This window comes from Ilyonectria robusta, assembly GCF_021365365.1.
Source record: "Ilyonectria robusta strain PMI_751 chromosome Unknown BGZ61scaffold_9, whole genome shotgun sequence".
In the NCBI taxonomy this organism is placed as follows: domain Eukaryota; kingdom Fungi; phylum Ascomycota; class Sordariomycetes; order Hypocreales; family Nectriaceae; genus Ilyonectria; species Ilyonectria robusta.
In genome coordinates this window covers 276,984-296,534 of record NW_025764443.1, presented here as the reverse complement: position 1 = coordinate 296,534, position 19,551 = coordinate 276,984, and the positions used below count along the sequence as shown (strand labels likewise).

Below are 19,551 nucleotides of genomic sequence, written 5' to 3'. Positions count from 1 at the left end.
GAAAGGGGAAAAGCGCCCCCTTAGATCAGCAACCTGCCAAACGCCGAGGTATGAACCGAATTCATCATATGCGACACAAAACACCGAAGATTGAGCAAGCCCAAACGATACCCTAATTCACGAGGGTGTTAGATTTGTGTCGACCGGGGAATATCTTCCATGGCGTCATCGACAGACACAAAGGCACCCTCGCCGCCGTCCTGGCGAAGGTCCTCGAGCAGAACACTGGTCTGGGCGTACAACTTCTCTAAGGACGCGCGAGAGGATTTGCCGAGAGACACTGTTCAGGCGTTAGAATACCGTCAATAACACATGGGGTTAGTGTATCGTGGAAAACTTACAAAGGATGGCCGAGTTAAGCTCCTCCGCCACGGCAACTCGTCCCTTTCTATCCAGCAGGTGGCTAACCTGCGGCTCCTTCAGAGGATTTCGGTACGCCACCAGGGCCCAGATTTCGTTGAGCGCCTTCTCGACCTCTTTCCGTGGGTCATCTCTATACTTGGCCTGCAGCGACTGACCGTACTCGAGCATGGTACGCTCCAGTTCAGCTAGCTCAGCCGAGTTCTCAACAGCATCGGCGCCCAGGGTGGCCCAGACAGTACTTTCGCTACCATTCATGTCCAGATCCATGTCGTGGGGCGCCTCAGTGGCATGCCCGTTGCTTTTCTTCGAATCGTTGAGCATGTTGAGTTGTGCTGCTTTTCGCACCATCTCAATAAATCTCCGACACCGTAACCTGAAGTCGACATGCTCATTATCCTGTAGAACGTGAGGGTAGTATGCATTTGTATACTTGAGAGCTCGATCGATATCGCCTTCTAGGATAGCTTTTCGTATACCTGCATCGTGTTATAAAAGGAAATCGCACACAACGAGTAAGCAAAAGGAACTCACGTTGTCGATTGTTGGCATCCTCATCGTCCCTGATATTGAGGCCGTCGACTTTGACGTTGGGGTCGATATTCAGAGCCTCCTTTTGGACCTTCATATCCTGTGCAAAAGCCCGCGCTGTCTCTACGTAGCCGTCATGTTGGAGGAATTGAAGGACGAGAGCCTGGATGAGATCTGTCTCATTCATTCCTGGCACCAGCGTTGACGTTTCTGTAGCCTCGATTTCCTTTTGAACCTTCTCACGCTCTTCCTAATTGAGGGGTTAGTGAGACCACCTTGAGGTTGAGTGAGCTCCGCAACACGTACCCGCATCAAGTCATCAATGTTGTACACAAATGGGCTTTGTCCAAAATTGGCTCGAATGTATTCCCCAGGCTTTTTCAAGCTGATGGCTGGATGCAACTTGCCCCGGATGACATCATGAAAGGCGGTTCCTAGGTGAGATGTTAGCACATCTGCGAGCAGAGCATCGATGGACCCATGAATAGACCCACCAATCTTGACTCCATTCTTGGTGAAGAAGGCAGTGTAATTCCGGAAGTTGACGCCGCATCCGATCACGTCGCCAGTGTTATAGCGCGGACCGTAGTGGCGTCCAATATTCTGGCCCGTGAAACATCGCCCGTCGTCACCATGATAACCCCACGCCTCTGGTTCCCAACCTATGGGACGTGATAGAGTCGCCGTCTTTGTCGAAAAGCCGATACCTATAGTCGCACTTGTTGTTCGTCAGCATCAAAGTCCTTATCATGCCATGAGTGCTCAGCGATGGCATCGCCTGATTCGACATACTCGTCTCGCTTGGCAGATAGTATCTGCACTTCATAGTAATAAACCCCACACTGAAGGGGCATATAATGGTCGGCGCGAACGGCGCATGCCTCGTGGTCGCGGTCGTGCTGGTTCTTGGGCCCGACATACTTGATGCTCAAGCCGTCGGGTTGGATCTCGATGCCGCCCCATTGGTCATCCTTGTTCCATTTCGAGGGCAGAGGGGCCAAGGACTCATCCTCTTCAAAAACTGGAGGCCGCTCGATGACAGTGTGCGACATGCCTCGATGAGAGCCCGGAGGAAGAGGGTGTTGATTAGGGTTGAAAGTGGTCAGACTTGGAGAGAGCCCGCTGGCCGATGTTCGGGTCGATTCGCGCGCCTGGAGCTTGGACCTGTGTGCCTCCTCGAGCTTCTGGACGTATGTCGAGCCTGCTAGGTACGAGGGAATGAAGAATATCTCCTCATCGTTCTGCGCAGAGCCATCGGCGGGGTCGGCAGTCATCAACATGTTGAAGGCCCGCGAAAAGGACGGTAAGCCACCCCTCCACACCCGGGCCTCGGCCACAAGCTCAGCACCCTCCATATTGACGTTGTTAATGAGTCCCAGGCCTCCTAGTCCTGTCGAGCCCCCGAGGTTTAGGTCGCCGGCCGAGTTGAGGACCGACGTGCGAGACGGATGCGAGTAGAAGTTGGCAGCTGCCCCGACGGAGGCGACGGAGGCGACGGAGCTGTATGGGGAGGGATAGCGGCCGGTGGTGCGAGCGGACGGGGCTGGGGGCGAAGAGGGTTCTTGGAAACCTGAGGAGCCGTGTTGGTAGGGCCCAGACATAGTCGAGGGTGTGGGCTAGGGTATAGATGGTGCTTGCCTGCAACAAGACGTACAGGCTGGCGAAGCTGCTCTGGGGAGGGAGCTCCCAAGTATGTGCTTCTTGTCCAGGAGCCTTCAGTTGCGGCGGGCACCACCGGGGTCGAGGTGCTTATTCGGCGAGGACCAGCTCGGGCGATGACGAGAGAGCAGGCAGAAAAACGGTCGAGGGGCGGAGAGAGAGCAGCGTGAGTGTCGAGGAGGGAGACGAATCCAAGAGATGGCGTTAATCAACGAGTGGTTGGCGGTTGGCGGTTGGCAGAGCAGAGCGGAGGCGGAGAACGGAGGGCGGATGGGGTGGAGGTGGTTCCGTTAAGGTGCCGTCACTACACAGACGGTGACCCGCTTTCGTTGCGCATTCATCCAAGCACCACTCAACTTATCGCTGAAGGATGACGAACGCTTCGCCGGAATAGTGAGGTATGAAATAGAGTGACTAAAACCAACGAATGTGAGGAGAAGGCGAAGGCGACGATGGCAGAGAATATGACGCTTGCAAATGCCTCTCACTCCTCTGGCGACGACGGGTGTCTCCGGGGGACATCCACCAGAGGGACATCCACTAGAGAGAGGGGCGATTAGCGATTGATTCAGTGCCGTTGGCGACTCTCCAGCGGCCCCAAGTCCGGCTAGTGCTGTAGCAGGCACCGGTGCAGCGGTGCAGCGCAATCGGGGGAGTCTCACCCCGCTGAGAAGAGCGACTGGAGTCGTCCACTGCTATCATGGGCATCACGAGGTCAATTCACACCCAAACCAAGCCTACCGCTTGCTGTTCGCTGCGACTTACCATCGCTGGCCCAGGTGCTGAGACCCGCTACTGTACGTAGTGTAATAGGTGCTCATTAACTCGAAGGGTCCTCGCCTAGGTAGGTAGCCTTTCCCAGCCAGATCCCAACCAACATGCTGGAGGGACTGCATAGAGGTCCGTCTTAGGTGTCACATTGCCGGAATAGACTGCGCACCATTACATTGGGAGTGCCTATCCAAGGTAAGGTAGGTGGTAGGTACGCTCTCGGATGATCTCTGCCTGAGGATCCTCCCGCCATGTGCCATACGTGCTCTCTCCGTCCCCTCCCTCCGTTGGCACCGTCCGGATGTGCCTACATAGGACGGCTACTATCGCCGAGTGGGTTACCATCCATGTAAGAGGCGAGATATGAAGAGCCAACGCGCCTTGTCGCTGGATTGGGCTCGAGATGATACACACAATGCCCGCTGATCAGGCCAGTTTCTCAGCACCCCTCGTTGACCACTGGCCTTGGGCGCCAGCTTGCCGAACATGATGAGACGCTTGAGTAGACGGACGACGCATGACGACTTGACGCTGAGGCCATGATTTAGCATTTCGTTGACCTGTTTGCCTTCCCTTCTGTCCAGTCACCAGCTGCTCGCTCCGAGCCAGGTACCCGTTCCCGCACCTCCTACGTGAGCTGCCTGCAGGATTGGCTTGATGCAAGAGTACCTCTTGGGCTGGGAGTACTTCCGCCCGTTCTGTCACCATGAAGTCACGAGCCACCGTCTAGGTAAGCTTGGCCTGAAGCCCAGCGCAGCCGCCTCAGGTTGGATGACTAAGCACAGCCCCAACCACAGACCACCTACCTCCCAGCGACATCGAGACCGCGACTCCTCATGATCCAAGTATCCACAAATGCGGCCATTGGGCATCCCAACCCGCGCGCCGCCAGCCCAGCTGATCGATCCTGAATGCCCACATCCTCAAGCAAATCCCGCGGTGCTGCGGGGACGGCCAGGTTGCATCTGCTTGTGCCTAACCCGGCCGGCGTCAACCGGGGGACGGCGCAAGGGAGAGTTGAAGTGACATGGTCGGGTTCCTGAGTTGGTATGGCTACCACTTGTTTCGGGATTCTTCAGAGCGGGAATTTTTCACCACAACCGTCGGTGTGGCTCGGTTGCCGGCCGCGACTCGAGAACCGCTGATGCCACCTCGCCCTTGGCACTCTGCGACAATCTCTGTCTGCGCTGGGACAACCCAACCTCGCCACCGTACAGCGCATGCCTCATCTCACACGATTAATTCGAGAGCTCCGTTCATGTTTAAGACTCAATCCATTTTCAAGTCTCCCAGATCCGTCTAGCCTAGAATCATCCTAATAATAATAATTGTACAGAGTATGACCGCTCCCAATGAACCCGATACTCCCTTATGTGCCATCCTTTTTGACAGTGTACCTTGCCTGTTGTTCCTTAAAACGCCTGCGACATCAACGTCGCAAGAAAAAAAATCAAAATTGCCAAACCAGACGCCCTCTCTCTGCACTAGAGTCTAGAGAGAAATGGCCTCGTCCCTTTAGAGGGTCGAGCGCCAACTCTGTGTTATGCTGAAACACCGTCATGGGCCTTATACAATAGGTCAGTCCTACTTAGATGAGGACGCCAAGAAGCCGGGTTGAAGGCTCATCATTATGAAGCCGCAGCGATGGCCATTGGCGCAGGCGAGGAATCGTTGATGCTGGGGGCGCTCTGCATCTCAACGTCACCGGCGACGTTGCTGTTGCTGGCGCTGTTTCCCTCTTGTCCATTCTCCTTGTTCTCCTTGCTGCTGCTGTCGGCGGAAGGAATCGTCGTCGAGTCCTCGGTGCCAGACTCAACACTGTTCTTCTGAGGCGCTGTCCAGCGTGGAATCTCCCAAACGACGCCAGTAAAGCTCTTGAGAGTGAAGCCGCCCTTGGCCCATTTGCGACAGGGCTTGCCGGAGCGGTCGAGTGCGCGCAGGCCGGCGTTGATGGCACCCTGGTTTGCCTTGGGACCAAGCTTGTGACCAGCACCTCCTCGGTTGGCGGCGCTGGCGTGATCGATCGTGCCGTCCTCCCTGGATGTAATTGTCAGCATGATTGAACTGGACTGAACCATGGTACAGTGGCAGGAAGAAGCGTGCAGGGTGGGGAAGTTCTCAAGGTTCTGAGGGAAGATGGGTGACTTACAGTCGCGGCTTCTTCTTGGGGCCGGGCTTTCCTCGAGGCTTGGGAACACCATCGATCGTGCCGTTGCCATTGGGTGCCGATCGCTTGACGCCCTTCTTCTTGGGGCCATCTGTGGGAGGACCCATGGCAGACGGCGCAGGAGTGCCTTCGCCGTTGGTGCCTTCGGCGGCTGGAGTTGCAGCGTTGGAGTCGGACGCATTGTCGGCGTTGGAACCACTAGTAGCTGGCTGCGCGGCCGGGGCGTCGGGGACGGGCGAGTTGGTGTTCTCCTTGATGTCCTTTTCGGGGGACTCTTCCTTGACGGGTTGGGGCTCGAGGCCGAAAATCTCGCGTAACTTGGCAGGCGAGACGTTGAGAGTGACGAGCAAGCCAGACTTGCTGCCAGACTTGCGACGGCCGTCGGTGGACTTGGCTTGAGGAGCCATGGCGCTGGTGGTAGGGTGCAGCGGCAGCGACAGAGGCGAAGGGATTCGGGGGTTGATTACGGCAGTGTGGTGAGGCGGCGAGCAGGGTTGGTGGTGAGGTGGTGATGATGGGAGGCGATGGTGATGATGAAGGAGGAAGAGGCGGACGCGGGTCAGCGGTCTGCGGGAGTTTTTGGGGATGAGCTGGTGACGGGAGAGGCGGCAAAGGGCCTAAGGCTGGTGATCCGGTGTGGTCAGGGGTGGTGGGCTTGGGGGGCTTGCGTGGAGCGGAGCGGGAGATTTGTTAGTAGTTGGCGTTGGCGATGGTCATGGCGGATTTGCACGGCGGCGTCGTGGTGATGGGAGCAGGGCGATGGAGCGCTGGAGGGATCGGGATGGGGATGATGAGGGAAAAGTGGAAGCACGGGGGTGGGCGTCGTGTCTTGTAGGTTTTGGGGCCTTGGTCTCATTGTGATTTTCATTTTGGGGCCTGGAGGCGGCGCACAACAAAAATCGGTTGGTAAAGGTTCTTGTTCGTACGTACGTGCTCGCACTGGCACTGGCAACCGACGCAGAGAGGGACTCAGAAAATCCCCAGACCAGACCAGACCGGCGGCGCAGACGTGACGCTGGGCGCGTGTCCCGGAACGGCTTAGCGCGTGCCAGGTTATGCAGTTATGAGTGCGTCTGGGGAGGTCTACACCCGCATAGTACTAACTCCCATAGTGTATGCATGTACCTGCCGGGCCTGCCTCGACAACGGGAAACCCTTTGGGTCCAGGGTCCACCAGGCCAGCCAGCCACTGAGCGTGCCCCTTTCGGCTGAGCGGTACGTACCTTTTGATGAGGGAACCGCCCGTTCTCCCTCTTCATCTCACCCTTTGCTTCTGCGGCTCCATCACCACCCGCAGTCAATCAGACACCGTCGCCCACCGCGGCTGAGCTGGGGCTGACAGCGAGTGACGGGGGCACTGCTCGGCGAGCAAAGGATGGTTCCTCCCGTGCAGGCTTGAGGGACAACAACAGGACAACAGGACAACAAGACACACAAAACACAATACGACAGGGCAGTAACGGAGGGATTCACAGGACCCTCCCTCCCACCCTGGGCGCCAGTCCATCCATGGTCCACGTTCCCGGCTGGGGATGCTCACGCGAGAGTCTGAGAAAGCGACCGAGACGCGGACGGAAAACCCCTCCCTCACTTCCCCGTGTAGTGCGGAAGGGCGGTCACGCTGCCTATCGTGACAGCCTGACTTCTAAGCCGACAATGGCGAGCGAAAACCGAGATGGAGGCGGCCCCCTGCCTGGTTTGCCGTGGCGGACTTCACCGACCTGATTGATGAAGTGCAAGATTTCAAGACCCGAGGCGCACCACCCAGGACGGCCGCTCCCTGATTAATCACAATCGCCACAGCACGGAACCTGGAGGAAACTCGCCCAGCACCGCACCGCACCAGCTCCCGCATCCGCGAGTCATCATCTCCCACCAAGGAGAATCGAGCAGAACCAAGCCCTACCCGGCCAAGCCAATCCTGCCCACTGCCCATCGTCTCTTGTCTCATGTCTCATCCATCCCCCATCCATCACCAATCCTGATCCAATCCATCACTCACTGTGGATGGGGGACGGACGGTCTAGATCCACCAAAGCTGCCCCAAGGCGGTACACATCGTCAGCCCGCTCTGCCTTCACAGGCGCCATCTTGTTGCCATGCCGCTGCCTACTCCTCCCACGCAACACCGACCGCCCAGGATGCAGGAGGCAACAAAGCAACGGGGCTATTGACGCTGGGCGAGGGGGCCAAAAGAAACGAGAGGAGCCCCCCTCGCATCTTCTCCCATGGATGGCCTCAGATCCGCCGCCAGTAAGAACTACTGACCAGCCGAGCACACCGGGCAGACTGGGCAAGCCATCCGCATCATCCATCCCCAGCAGCATCTACTTTTTACTCCGTGCGGTAGTACTCAGCGCATCCCCTGCCAACCCGATCCCCCCGATGATCCCGGGTAGTCCAACCCACTCATCAGAAACCCCAAAAAAGTCTCGACTGCGCATATTTCGTCACGATCCAGAACCTTGGCTGTGAGCTGCTAATGTACCCGCCGCCGTGACCAAGCTGCACCGAGGCTTATGTGCACTTTGCCAGCGATTCTCATGGAACTCCCGCCGCATGCCCGCAGCATTTCTATATTTCCGCCCCGCCAACGCCAACTAGGGATACAGAGGAGTCTGGCTGAAATTTATCGGCCCACGGCGTGGACTAGACTACTCCTCTCGTTCTGGTTTCAACCTGAATTTTCCATCGTAGATACGACGCTGCCTCGTAACTGATAGCCCCCGTGCGATATCGACAAGGGCTTCCTCGTCCCTGTTGGATGCAGCTAGGCAAAACAAAACCTGTGCAACACCATCCCAACGTGAAATTCCGTCGCATGACCTCGTCGCATCCATTCCACCAGCGTCCCTAGCCTGTGATTTTCCGACACAAGCGCATCATCACTTTGCGTGGCCAGGCTCAACGTCACAACGCTTGGCTGAACCACTTAGCATCATAAGCCCACCGTAACTCGCTCTCAGCGTGCCATTTAACTGCATCTAACTCGCTCAATCAGCGGCTCACATCCCCCCGCCTACGACAAGTCCCTTTGCTACAAACCCGGATGATGCTTATCACAAGCGTGGTATGCGGGAATGGAATGACCGCACTCGTCCGCGACCTGAACCAGCAAGCGCTGCCTCACAACGGGCATGAGACACGGTGATGCAGCCCGTTGCCGGCACAATGGCTGGAATGCGTTGCTCCATGCGACGTCTAAGATCTTGGGAAAGAGATATATCTACTCGAGCAGACGGGTCACAATGCTCAGAGTAGGACATCCCCCATTGTTTCCCATTTTTCCAACTCGACACAATGGTTCGCCTCCACCATTTTCTTACCATCGCCGTCCACTTCCCTCTCGACCTCCCCGGAGTCGAGGGGTCTCTTTTCTTATCCGGGGTCCCATCCTTACATCTGAGCGAGCATACAGCAAAGTCGACGCTCGAGGAGAGGCACGTCACGAACCGCCGCGATGGCAACTCTCCCTTCTATCAAACACTGAGTCTTGTGAGGAGACTGGTTGAGGAACGGGAGGTCATGGTTGAAGTTCCTGAAATGGAGCTATACAGCCTTTTGGACCAGATCGATGTTCTTCGAGATAAAGTCACTGGGATGCTGCCATCCGATTCCGAAACCTCTACACCCACAACCCAACCCGAAAGCCAATCCCAGAGCGACCCAGCTGGACAATCTAGTCAAGAACCCCAAACACCATCAAGCACGGTGGTTGGTGGTGCCTTCTTAGAAACATCCGAGACAGAGTCCCAAGGGCCACCTGGGCAGTCAGCATCAGTCAACCCTGCCCAAAGCTCAACAGCAGAGATCGACGAAGAGTCCTTAGACTTGCCCGAAGAGTCGTTGGATTTACCCGAGGAGTCGTTGGACTCACCCGAAGAGTCGGGGTCAGCGAGCTCTACCCAAAGTTCAACAGAAGGGTCCGTAGAGTTGACCGAAGAGCCGTTGGACCTACCCGAGGAGTCGGCGACCGCCAGCTACACCCAGACTTCGACAGAACAGACTGAAGAGTTGGGACCCACCAGCTCTGCCCAGGATTTAATAGAGCAAATCGAAGGAGTGTCGTTGGACTTGCCCAAGGAGTCGGGATCCCCCAGCTCTACGCAGGGTTCGACAGAACAGGCCGAGGAAGGTTTCCAGAACTCATCCGAAGAACCCGGGCCCACCAGCTCTACCCAGAATTTTACAGCACCGACCGAAGAAAAGCTCCAAGGAACGCCCGGAGAGTCAAACCCTCTGAGCTCCACCCAAGATTCGACAGAGCAGACAGAAGACCCCAGCGCTGGGGTCACTCACTGCCAAGCCGCACGCCAGGTAAGTGATCCTAACCCTCTCCGTCGAGATTATAACTGCGCAACAGGGACCAGTGCCACTATAGATGCTCTAGAACAGGTCTCCTCGGCGATGACCCCTCCGATTCTGTCAGACCTTAATCAGGGCGTTCGAACTTCGAGTACCATGGCCGGGGCCGAAGGTTCACCTCAGATCACAACTCCAGCATCCCTCCCTGCACCTATGGACGTGGTTCTGGGGGCGGGATCGGCATCAGCGGAACAAACTGCCTTTGAGGAATTCCAGCAGTTCAGCACTACAGTGTTAACATCGACCAACACGAGGGAGTCTACTGTGACCATGACAACGACACGCACAAGGTTTCTTTACCTCCCTCTACCTAGCGTCAAAACTCCGTTGGGTGCAGGGTTGATGACCAATACGACGGCAACACCTAACCTGAAGATCGGAGACACGTCAGAGACACCGTCGATGCGCACGCCGGTGATGAGGGTTCTCAATTCAAACACAACTGCCGACGGAGCTCCGCTCAGCGGCTTCAAGACCTTATCAAAGCCGACGACCAGTGTGGGGGAGGGGACGTTCTGAGTGGGGGAAGGATTGGATTCGGTTGCTGCAACCGCATTTGTGAATATTACGGCTTGGGTAGCAGGGGCATGGAAACGGTTACGTACGAAGGAATAACGATAGGAATGAGATTGGACCGCTCAACGACAAATTGCTTCCTTCTGTTTGGCTTGACCTGGTGACTTGTAGCAGGGGGCAGACGCGGGCAGCCCGAGGCCGGACCCTCCCCCAGATAAACGCAATCCAGATCTCTTCCGGCCGGCTCCAATATTGCCGCATTGATCTCGAATATGAGGCCGTGGACTGGCCCGGCGCCGGTGTGGTGTTGTGGCCGGAACCATTCCGGCCACTAGACCCACCGGTGGCCGGTCAGATTCGGCACCAAGTGGGGCCAGATCCTTTAAGTGCGCCGGCCACCCACCACAATTTCACAATCAGCGACCCAACATCATCACCGCCGCCTTCTTTTGAGCATCGGCGACGACTTTAGCTCGCGATTGCCGTCGTTGATGTTTATACTAACCCCTATTTCTAGGTCGATATCCGCAATCTAGGCCGGTTTTAAAGACATGTAAAGCGAAACCTACAACTAACCATCCCAATATGCCGACTCCTGAACCACGATGCCCTCAACACCGTTTGCGTTTGTCATGATACGAGCGCCCGCAGCGATGCACGGCAGTCCCGGGCTATCGACTGCATTTCTGTTACGTTTCACGGGAGATAGGTGCTCGTGACCTGCTTCAAACGTGCTTAGGCAAGATAACAAGTGCCGATGGCGCTGTTCGCCCTCATCGCATCCCCGCCTGCGTGGCCGGAATCGATTCCGGCCACAGGGTACTTAGGCGGCGACGAGATCCCAGAGTTTGAACAGGAAACCAGAGACCATCACAACCACAACTCGCACAACAACAATCACACTTCGTTTCTTTTTCGATATCCATTTACCTCTCCTCCTGCCTTGACAACATGGGTTCTCTTGGTAGCACTCCCCCTTTCCGTGTCCTGGACGACACTCGTCCGGACGACACGACCCTTCCAGCCTTTATGGTGTCCACGACAAGGGGATTTCTTCCTCGAATGGACCCTATCGTGACCCTGCCAAAGGAGTTTGATGCCTTTGAGGATATCCTCCAACGGATGCCTGTCACGACGGCCTCAGGGGAACCTGGTCTACTTGCCCAGTACAAGCTCGGCGAGGTGGTTGATAACGAGCTACCCAACCTGACCGAAGCCGTCGACTTGTACAAGGATAACCTCCCCCTTCAGAATGCCTTGTACCGTGACTACTCATTCCTTGCATCGGCCTACTTGCTTGAGCCTTGTCATCACCGGTTCATCAAGGGCGAGCCCTATGGCCTTGGTCGACAGGTCTTGCCTGCCCAGATCGCGCATCCTATCGCTCGATGTGCTGAGATGTAAGTCTCCCATATTTGTCTGTGCTATGCAAGATCAATGGGCCTAACACATCCTAGCTGTGGCTTCAAGCCCTTCATGGAGTATGCTGGCTCATACGCCCTGTTCAACTACCGCCTGGTCGACCCTGCTGCCGGCATGGAGTACTCCAACCTTCGGTTGATCAGAGCCTTTGAGAATGGCCTGAACCCTACTTCATCAGAGGCCGGCTTCGTCCTCGTGCACATTGACATGGTCAAGAACTCCGGCCCATTGGTGGGGGGGACCGTCAAGGCGCTGGATGCTGCCTCTGACACCTCCAACACCAACCCCGTAGCACGACGCACCAACTTTAATGAGGGCATGTCGATGATCCTAGGTGCTCTGACGAAGATCAACAGCGTCATGGAGACTATGTGGTCCAAGTCGAAGCCGATGGAGTACACCAGCTTCCGTACCTTCATCTTCGGCATCACGTCGCAGTCTATGTTCCCCGACGGCGTGGTGTACGAGGGCATCAACGACAACAAGCCCATGTCCTTCCGCGGCGAGAGCGGCGCCAACGACTCCATCGTGCCGCTCATGGACAACCTCCTCCAGGTTCCCATGCCCAACACGCCACTGACGGAGATCCTGCGCGACTTCCGCGAGTACCGGCCCAGCAACCACAAGGGCTTCCTGCTGCACGTCAAGGAGCGCTCGCTGGAGCTGGACCTGAAGAACTACGCGCTGGGCCGCCACTCTATCAACGGGTCCGACGAGGAGCGTGACCTGCGCCGCGAGTCCATCAGCTTGTGGCTGCAGATCCTCAACCAGGTGCGCGACTTCCGCTGGCGCCACTGGTGCTTTGCGCGCGAGTACATCCTGAAGCGCACGTCGCACCCGACTGCCACGGGCGGCAGCCCCATTGTGACCTGGCTGCCCAACCAACTGGAGGCGGTGCTAAAAGAGATGGTCAGCGTCGACGGGGCGGGCAAGACGGCCGACTCTCGTGGGTTGGGCAAGGTGTGCGAGGATATCATGGATGCGGCTCTGCGGCAGCAGGAAACGCTGCGCAAGGAAGTGGACAAGTACTGTGCAGAGCGGGGAGTCACTCGGCCGTAAGGAGGGGCTGGGGGACCTGGTGGGAAAATCTGGGAGTGATTTCGAAGTTAGCAAGGATAGGAATAAAAGTGCGTTGAACCAAATTATGCTGTTGTGTTCGTGGTGAAGTACGTGTAAGTCGATTGGGGGTGGCCTGGCCAAGTGCCTAATCCGTAATTAAGAATGAACCAAATCCATTTCACGGATGATGTGTTTTTTTTTTAAATAAAACTGGCAGGGAATATAGAGGAACGCTATTCTATTCATATACCTTTCTACCACAGTAGTCATCCTACTATCCATGCCTGCTGTTCATACGTTGTGAAATCTCCAACAGCCGCAGTTGCTCAAGAATAGCTTCGCACAAACCCTTACACACCCATAGGTCCAAGTATATCCTGCCACAATCCTCCCAGGTCGAGCGATTATACTAACACCAAATTTTGAGACGAAGATAGATGGAGAAAGATGTTTGCTCACCTCAAACGTAAGATGTCTAAGATGGAGGAGGAAGGGGGAAGGTAATCTACATCAAGTTGGAAACCCGGACGGCTTTATAACTTCATCCCTACTTGTGGCACACTTGAACAACCACTCAGATTCACCAAAACCTTTCATGCTCGCCTGCCGAATTCGCCTCATGAAAGAGGAAAAGAACCTCGATGCCTTGTTAGCACTCTTGTGGGGACCTCTGGTGTTCCTATGCTACAGCAGGTTGATGTTGTTGGTCTGTAATTGTTTACCCGTTTCCGACTACCTGCGGTATTTGTTGGTCCTACCTGGGTACAATACCCAGGCAACGATTTACTAGCTTCGTCGAGTGGTCCCACACTGATGTTCAGAATACCTGTAGTCCCAAGAATAATGCATCATTAATCTCAATATCGTACCCCTTCCTCTTACCATCTATGGAAGTTGTCTATCTACTACCAGTGTGCAACATAAGGGCCAATTTGTATGTACAGAAGCGTTGCTGTTTAATGGCTCCCACACTATATATACCATTAGTCCAGTTAAGAAAAATGTTGGAGACTCTTACCTCTCCCGGGCGTTTCTGAATTCGGGTCTCGTATTGCTATTAGATGCCATCCCTGCTTAATGCGCCTCACCCACCTGATTTTGATGCGCCCAATAGGATTTATTCCATTCTGCCCCAGCGGCGTAGGCTCGTGTTGACCAACACTTCGCTTAGTGTCAACTCGGCAACGCATTGCGCGGGGTCCAGATCACTCGCTCTACTTTGTCATATTCGAAGCTTCACGTAATCTAGAAAATGATGAGTAAACCAGCAAGTATTTATTATATGAGGTGATCCGACTTTTGTCTATTCTGGGTTGAAGAAGTGCTGACCAACGTCCTGGTGTGTACACTCAAGCTGTGGCCGCTGCCAACTATACTACTGCCTTGCAGCCCCTGGTAACTTGAGGCACATTGTTGGAAACAGTCACATGGGTGTTGGTTTGACACATTATATCGAACGAGACGCTGGCCAATCAACGAATACCACATGATGACACGAGTACGCTATGGGTATTATAAACAGAAGCATCTCCGTGGGCCCGTTCCGTTCATCTCCACCTTGCTCCTCCTCGATCATCTCCATCCCGACTCTATGCTTTAGCTCCGTCTTGCTCTTCAATACCAACGAACAACTATCTAGCACTTGCATCACCTAATACCGACATCATCCTGTCTAAAATTAATTCTCACGTCTCCTCTCACGATGCACTTCTCCAACCTCTTCAGCACCGCAACCCTCCTCGCGCCAACATTGGCGGTCTCCGGTGAGTCTCCATTAACCTCTTCTCACGAAGCACCGCTTACATGTGTAACAGTGACGTACAATATCATCTATGACGATGCCAAGCGCCCCCTTTCCAAAGTCGCATGCTGGAACGAGGAGTTTGGCTTGAAGCCCGGTTACAACGAGTGGCAGACGCAGGGCAATATCCCCAGGATCCTCGCTATGGATACTATCACCGGCCCGAAATCTGCCGCATGTGTCACTTGTTGGATAATTGAGTACGAAGACAGGGCTAGACCGTTCCTTGCTATCGATGGCGCGGGTTCCGGCTTTGTCCTCTCCCTGGAGGGCATGAACACTCTCACAAATGGAAAGGCGGAGAAGCTCGGCCGTATAGACGCAAATGCCACCCAGGTAGACATGCTTAACTGCGGTTTTGGAGACCCGCCATATGATGAACTATAGTGGATTGTTGACATGATGGAATGGATCCAAACTTGCGGTATCTTGGGATGGTTTCACCTGGGCTGGATGACGTTGTATCCTACCTGTCGATAGTAAATATGAGACCTTGTAGAGTCATAGATGATTTATTCATTTGATTCGCGAGTGGCGTGCCTGTTAAATTGTCTTGTTACTCTGGAACGGTGATGTCACCTTGGTGGTGAAGCGTGTAAGCTGTGACGAGATACCCACCCAAGCCCCAATCGATTGACCAGCAGCCCTCTAAAGGTTGGATCCAGCACATTTGTCTCTGTAACACGGCATATGCTACCACCCTGTTTGGAGCACTACTTCGACCCGCTTACTATGCAATGCAATTCAATATTAAAGATTAATGACTGATGGCGAACAGGTGGACCCTTGAAGGTCCATCAACGCCCAGCCACAGGGTCATCACAACAGCAATATCCTTGCACGCGGCCCATCCCCGTACAGCCTAAATAGAAACAGGCTGCATCGCCGTGGAGGAACGGCGGAAGGGTCCGCAAAGGGAAGCGAAAGTGCCGGTTTATTCCACTCTCGGGGAACGAACGAGTGCCAATGAAGACGGCATTGTAATGTCATGGTGACTGGCTCCAGCGTCATCGCTGCCAACAAGAACAGCTCTAGGTCGAGTCCGGATTAAGTAGCCAGTACAAAGTGCCACGGTCTCGAATTATCTCGACGCAGGGTCCGCGGAACAAAGAGGGACTGCGATTGCGGCTGCATCGGCACTACGATCCACGATGTGCCCATGATCCATCTGGTTGGGAGCAGCCAATGCCATGGCGCCAGCCGCCATCTTGTCTCGCCAGCCTCTGCCACGTTGATCTGGACAGGACCAGGGTCTCTACCTAACTTAGTTAATTATTAAGACTTATTAGGTAGGTATGTAACGAGGTGCTGAAGCATCTCAGATGCAGTCGCACTGCATACCGCTATAGTACACACAGTACAGTAAGAGCGCACACAAAGAACAGAGGCGGAGCAGCAGCCCTACCCCAGCCAGCCTCGTTCAATCTGACATGCATGGATCATGGGTTCCAGACCACGCGAGGCTTCTCTTCGCTGTCGGTCTGCGTCTATTCTTCTCACTCTCACTCTCACTCTCGCTCTCGCTCTCGCTCACGCTCACTCTCCGTCTTCCCTACTGTGCAATCGTCGCCCATCTCAACAACACCCAGCTGTAAGAGCGCGCTTCTTTGTTCGCCTCGTGAGAAGCTACAAGACTACAGGCGCAAGGTGACAATGACGACGATCTGATTGATCCGCCGCCGCCGCCGCCGTCCATTGACTGAACAAAAACGTCTCACGGCTTCACGATGCGCCTCTTCCTCCCAGCCTACTTCCTCACCCTCGGGCTAGCCACCGCCCAGCTCCTCGAGCGATATGGCTCGCTCCCAATTGCCCCGAACGGCCTGATGCCGCGCTTCTTCCTCGACAAGTCACATCCGCTTGCAAAACGCGCCGGCGTCGATTGCGGCGACAACCACCACAGCTGTAAGTCAGGCCCACCACAGCCCTATCCCAGCGCCCTCTAACCTCGGTCGCACACAGGCCTCGATATAGGATTCGGCGACGAGTGCTGCGAGGACGACAGCTACTGCTATGTCAACACCGAGGGCAATGCCAGGTGCTGCCCCATCGGATCCAACTGCACCGGCGACTCCGACTGCAAGTCGACGGCCTTCTTCTGCACCCGCACCGTCACCGCCAGCGGCACCCCGTTGGCGCAAGAGGGATGTTGCAACCGCAAGTGCCCCGGGACCAGCCTCTATCTGTGCCCGAGCAGCCTCGGCGGAAACTGCTGCTCCTACGGGGCCGAGTGTCGCGAAGGCGGCCGATGCGTCTCGACCAAGTCGGCAACCAAGTCGTCGGCCCTGCTCACGCCCATCGACGAGGGTTGCACCACGTCCCAGCACAAGTGCGCCGATGGCAGCGGGTGTTGCAATGACGGGCAGCAGTGCACTGAAGTCAGCAACACCGGCTACTGCGTCTCCGGGATCCCGTCCGAGTCCATCTCCGTCATCCCCGATCCCGGCGCCGACAGCGGCCTGTCCACCGGCGCCAAAGCGGGCATCGGCGTCGGCGCTGTTGTCGGCACCAGCATCATCGTCGGTGCCCTGACTTGGCTCTGCATCTCGAAGCGCCGCCATCGCCAGCGCACCCTGAGCCGCCATTCGGCCGGAATCGAGGGCTCCGGCGACGGTCAGGAGAGTGTCCCGATAGACGCCATGACGGACATTTCGGGCACCGATAACAGCCGGGTCCGTCAAGGTCTGACCCAGGACTACTTCGGGCCGGCCGCCGTCAACGGCCCATTTACGGAGACGGTCACTTCGGCGGGGACGTCGCCTGGTAATGCCCGCGCAGTGCCCACGAGGCCTCAGAACCCTGGGGATATCACAGCGCCAGTGGAGATCGACTCGACGGCCAAGGATCCTGCTCCTGAGAATGGGTACCTGTCACCCATGACGAACTCCAGCGTCGCCCCGACGCCGCAATCCGAGATTGTCCAAGGTCGCTACGAGCTATATGGCTCCGACAGGATCCATTCGGAGCGTCCGTTATCCATCGTCCCAACACCTCAGGAGAGTCCCGTGATTGAACCAGCTCGACGCGCGGAGCAATGAAATCATGCGAAATAAATCATTTGCGTTCGGTCGTCTATTTTACTAGCAACGCCTAATATCCTGTTCAACGATGAACAACCATCCAAATTCTCTCATTGAGAAGACATCCGTACATAAGAGACAATTATGAGGGCCGACTTTGCTCAGAACTCCATGCAAAAAAAAAACAGAGGAAAATACCACCGTAATTCCGTAAAACGCCGAGGCCAGGTGGTCCGAAGAGGAAAAGGAAACAAAACACGAACGACAGTCATAACGATCAAACTCCTTCTTGGCACTTGGGCGACTTTAACAAACAACACCTCCAAAGGGGGCACAGGTCCGGAGGTCCTTGACAAGGTCCTCAACGCTGCTCAGGTGCTGGCTTAGCAGTTCCTGCTTCTCCTCGGTAGTGAGGGTGATCTCGCCGTCGACAGAGCCGGAGCGCTTCCGACGGGACTCGGCGGCGAAGGCACCAGCTAGCTTGCTGGGGCTGCGCTGGAGCATACCTGGGACAGAGTCGCGCTGGTCGGCACGGGGGATCGAAGGCATCTCAGGCATAAGATAAAAGTAGAGGAACTCGACGAGTTTGAGCTTAACTTCGCGGGCGGTAGAGCGCGACTTGAAGAGAGAGGTGACAGTGAGGAGGCCGTCTAGGTCCTCGAAGGTGCGTGTGTTTCGGGGAGTGTCGATAAGGGCCGTGACGAGAGTTAGGAGGGTTGCGGATTGGATCGCTGGACAGTTGAAGGGCTCGAGGAGGTCGAGGAGAAGCTATGGAGGGAATGTTAGTCAAAGAGTCGATTGAGTCAAGTTGAATTGGATAACACAATGGCAATCCCAAATCTATACGTACGTTCATGTTCTGTTCCCGGCTGAACAACGACTTGCTAGGAGGGTGCAGCAGCAGAGCGCCCTGGATGAGATCGAGAGCGCTGAGGATCAAGAGGTCATTCTGGCCATCGCTTCCCTTGGCCATGAGTCGGTCGAGGGTGCCAATCAAGCGCATGGCAACGTTCCACTCGAAGCCCTCCTGCAGCTTAAAGAATTCGCGGAATGCGGGGTCCTGACCCAGCTGCGCGAGGTCCTTGTTGCGCGCGGGCGAAGCTTCGGAGTCGTCCTTATCGGGGTCTCTGCCACCCTTCGTGCGGTCGTTGCGCGGGTTGGACAGGCAGATCTGGGCGAGTAGGCCCTCGACCTGGCGCAGACCCTTGCGGACCTTGGGGCCGTCGTAGGACGACAGGTTGTCGAATGCGAGCGACAATAGTGACTCCATCATGGTGACGTGTGTGTGTGGGAGGGAGTGGGAGGGCGGGTGGTTGTGTGTGGCTGTCGTTGTGGTTGTCGTCGTTCTAGTGGTGGGTTTGTTTACCACGATAACGAGTGACGACAAAAACAGCCAGGACGAGGACGGACGACAAGGTAATCAGGACACGGAGGGATGAGGCAGAAGAGACCGACTTGTGCTGCAGAGCGAATGGTGTTAATACAAGAAAAGCGAAGAAGAGAAAAACATTGGGTATCAAGCAGCGATAGAGTGGCCGAGCCCAAACAATCGTTACGGACTGGAGAGGATCGAGAGTTTATGTTGCTGGCGGGCGTTGTAAGTGCATCGCAAGGTGCGTGCAATGCGAGTCACCGGGCAACCAGTGTTAGCGCCAATGGTGTCAAGCTTCTTCTTCCAGCGCTCAGCGTGGGCTTCCAGACGCCTGGGCTGAACTTCTGAAGGCCCCGAATTCCAGCAGCCCACCTAATTAACCCCCCCGGCCATCCGCTATCCCCGCCAACGTTTTAGTGGGGACGTGCTGTCAGGCCTGTCTGACTGTGGAGGTTTCACCGGGGATGGCGACGTGATGCGCTGGAATGTGACCTGGAGTCGCCTGAGA

The 19,551-nt window shown here is 55.8% G+C and overlaps 8 protein-coding genes across 8 annotated transcripts; 5 read left to right on the top strand and 3 right to left on the bottom strand.

Annotated features, from left to right (window-relative positions):
• Window positions 1-128: 128 nt before the first annotated feature.
• On the bottom strand, window positions 129-2,171 carry BGZ61DRAFT_493619 (concanavalin A-like lectin/glucanase domain-containing protein; the record flags this gene model as incomplete). Its single annotated transcript, XM_046250670.1, has 6 exons — window positions 129-280; window positions 342-839; window positions 895-1,141; window positions 1,198-1,325; window positions 1,386-1,609; window positions 1,684-2,171. 6 exons carry the CDS (start codon window positions 2,169-2,171, stop codon window positions 129-131), a joined length of 1,737 nt encoding a protein of 578 aa, XP_046104586.1.
• Window positions 2,172-4,786: 2,615 nt separating this feature from the next.
• On the bottom strand, window positions 4,787-6,048 carry BGZ61DRAFT_233655 (INO80 complex, subunit Ies4). The gene is made up of 2 exons (XM_046238241.1): window positions 5,471-6,048; window positions 4,787-5,358 (listed from the first exon to the last, which is right to left on the bottom strand). Exons 1-2 carry the CDS (start codon window positions 5,893-5,895, stop codon window positions 4,950-4,952), a joined length of 834 nt encoding a protein of 277 aa, XP_046104585.1. The 5' UTR covers window positions 5,896-6,048; the 3' UTR covers window positions 4,787-4,949.
• A 1,306-nt stretch (window positions 6,049-7,354) lies between these two features.
• On the top strand, window positions 7,355-8,052 carry BGZ61DRAFT_233617 (uncharacterized protein). Its single transcript, XM_046238240.1, has one exon. It carries the CDS (start codon window positions 7,496-7,498, stop codon window positions 7,961-7,963), a length of 468 nt encoding a protein of 155 aa, XP_046104584.1. The 5' UTR covers window positions 7,355-7,495; the 3' UTR covers window positions 7,964-8,052.
• A 736-nt stretch (window positions 8,053-8,788) lies between these two features.
• BGZ61DRAFT_477552 (uncharacterized protein) lies at window positions 8,789-10,372 on the top strand (the record flags this gene model as incomplete). Its single annotated transcript, XM_046248916.1, has 2 exons — window positions 8,789-9,805; window positions 9,884-10,372. 2 exons carry the CDS (start codon window positions 8,789-8,791, stop codon window positions 10,370-10,372), a joined length of 1,506 nt encoding a protein of 501 aa, XP_046104583.1.
• Window positions 10,373-11,320: 948 nt separating this feature from the next.
• Window positions 11,321-12,850, top strand: BGZ61DRAFT_351804 (indoleamine 2,3-dioxygenase-like protein; the record flags this gene model as incomplete). The annotated part of the gene is made up of 2 exons (XM_046240362.1): window positions 11,321-11,769; window positions 11,827-12,850. The coding sequence occupies 2 exons, from the start codon at window positions 11,321-11,323 to the stop codon at window positions 12,848-12,850; spliced, it is 1,473 nt and encodes a 490-aa protein (XP_046104582.1).
• A 1,595-nt stretch (window positions 12,851-14,445) lies between these two features.
• BGZ61DRAFT_233582 (Cerato-platanin) lies at window positions 14,446-15,078 on the top strand. Its single transcript, XM_046238239.1, has 2 exons — window positions 14,446-14,613; window positions 14,665-15,078. Exons 1-2 carry the CDS (start codon window positions 14,553-14,555, stop codon window positions 15,036-15,038), a joined length of 435 nt encoding a protein of 144 aa, XP_046104581.1. The 5' UTR covers window positions 14,446-14,552; the 3' UTR covers window positions 15,039-15,078.
• A 1,300-nt stretch (window positions 15,079-16,378) lies between these two features.
• Window positions 16,379-17,689, top strand: BGZ61DRAFT_351688 (uncharacterized protein; the record flags this gene model as incomplete). Its single annotated transcript, XM_046240352.1, has 2 exons — window positions 16,379-16,556; window positions 16,614-17,689. 2 exons carry the CDS (start codon window positions 16,379-16,381, stop codon window positions 17,687-17,689), a joined length of 1,254 nt encoding a protein of 417 aa, XP_046104580.1.
• A 288-nt stretch (window positions 17,690-17,977) lies between these two features.
• On the bottom strand, window positions 17,978-18,944 carry BGZ61DRAFT_477548 (cell division control protein; the record flags this gene model as incomplete). The annotated part of the gene is made up of 2 exons (XM_046248915.1): window positions 17,978-18,439; window positions 18,522-18,944. 2 exons carry the CDS (start codon window positions 18,942-18,944, stop codon window positions 17,978-17,980), a joined length of 885 nt encoding a protein of 294 aa, XP_046104579.1.
• Between the last annotated feature and the right edge of the window lie 607 nt (window positions 18,945-19,551).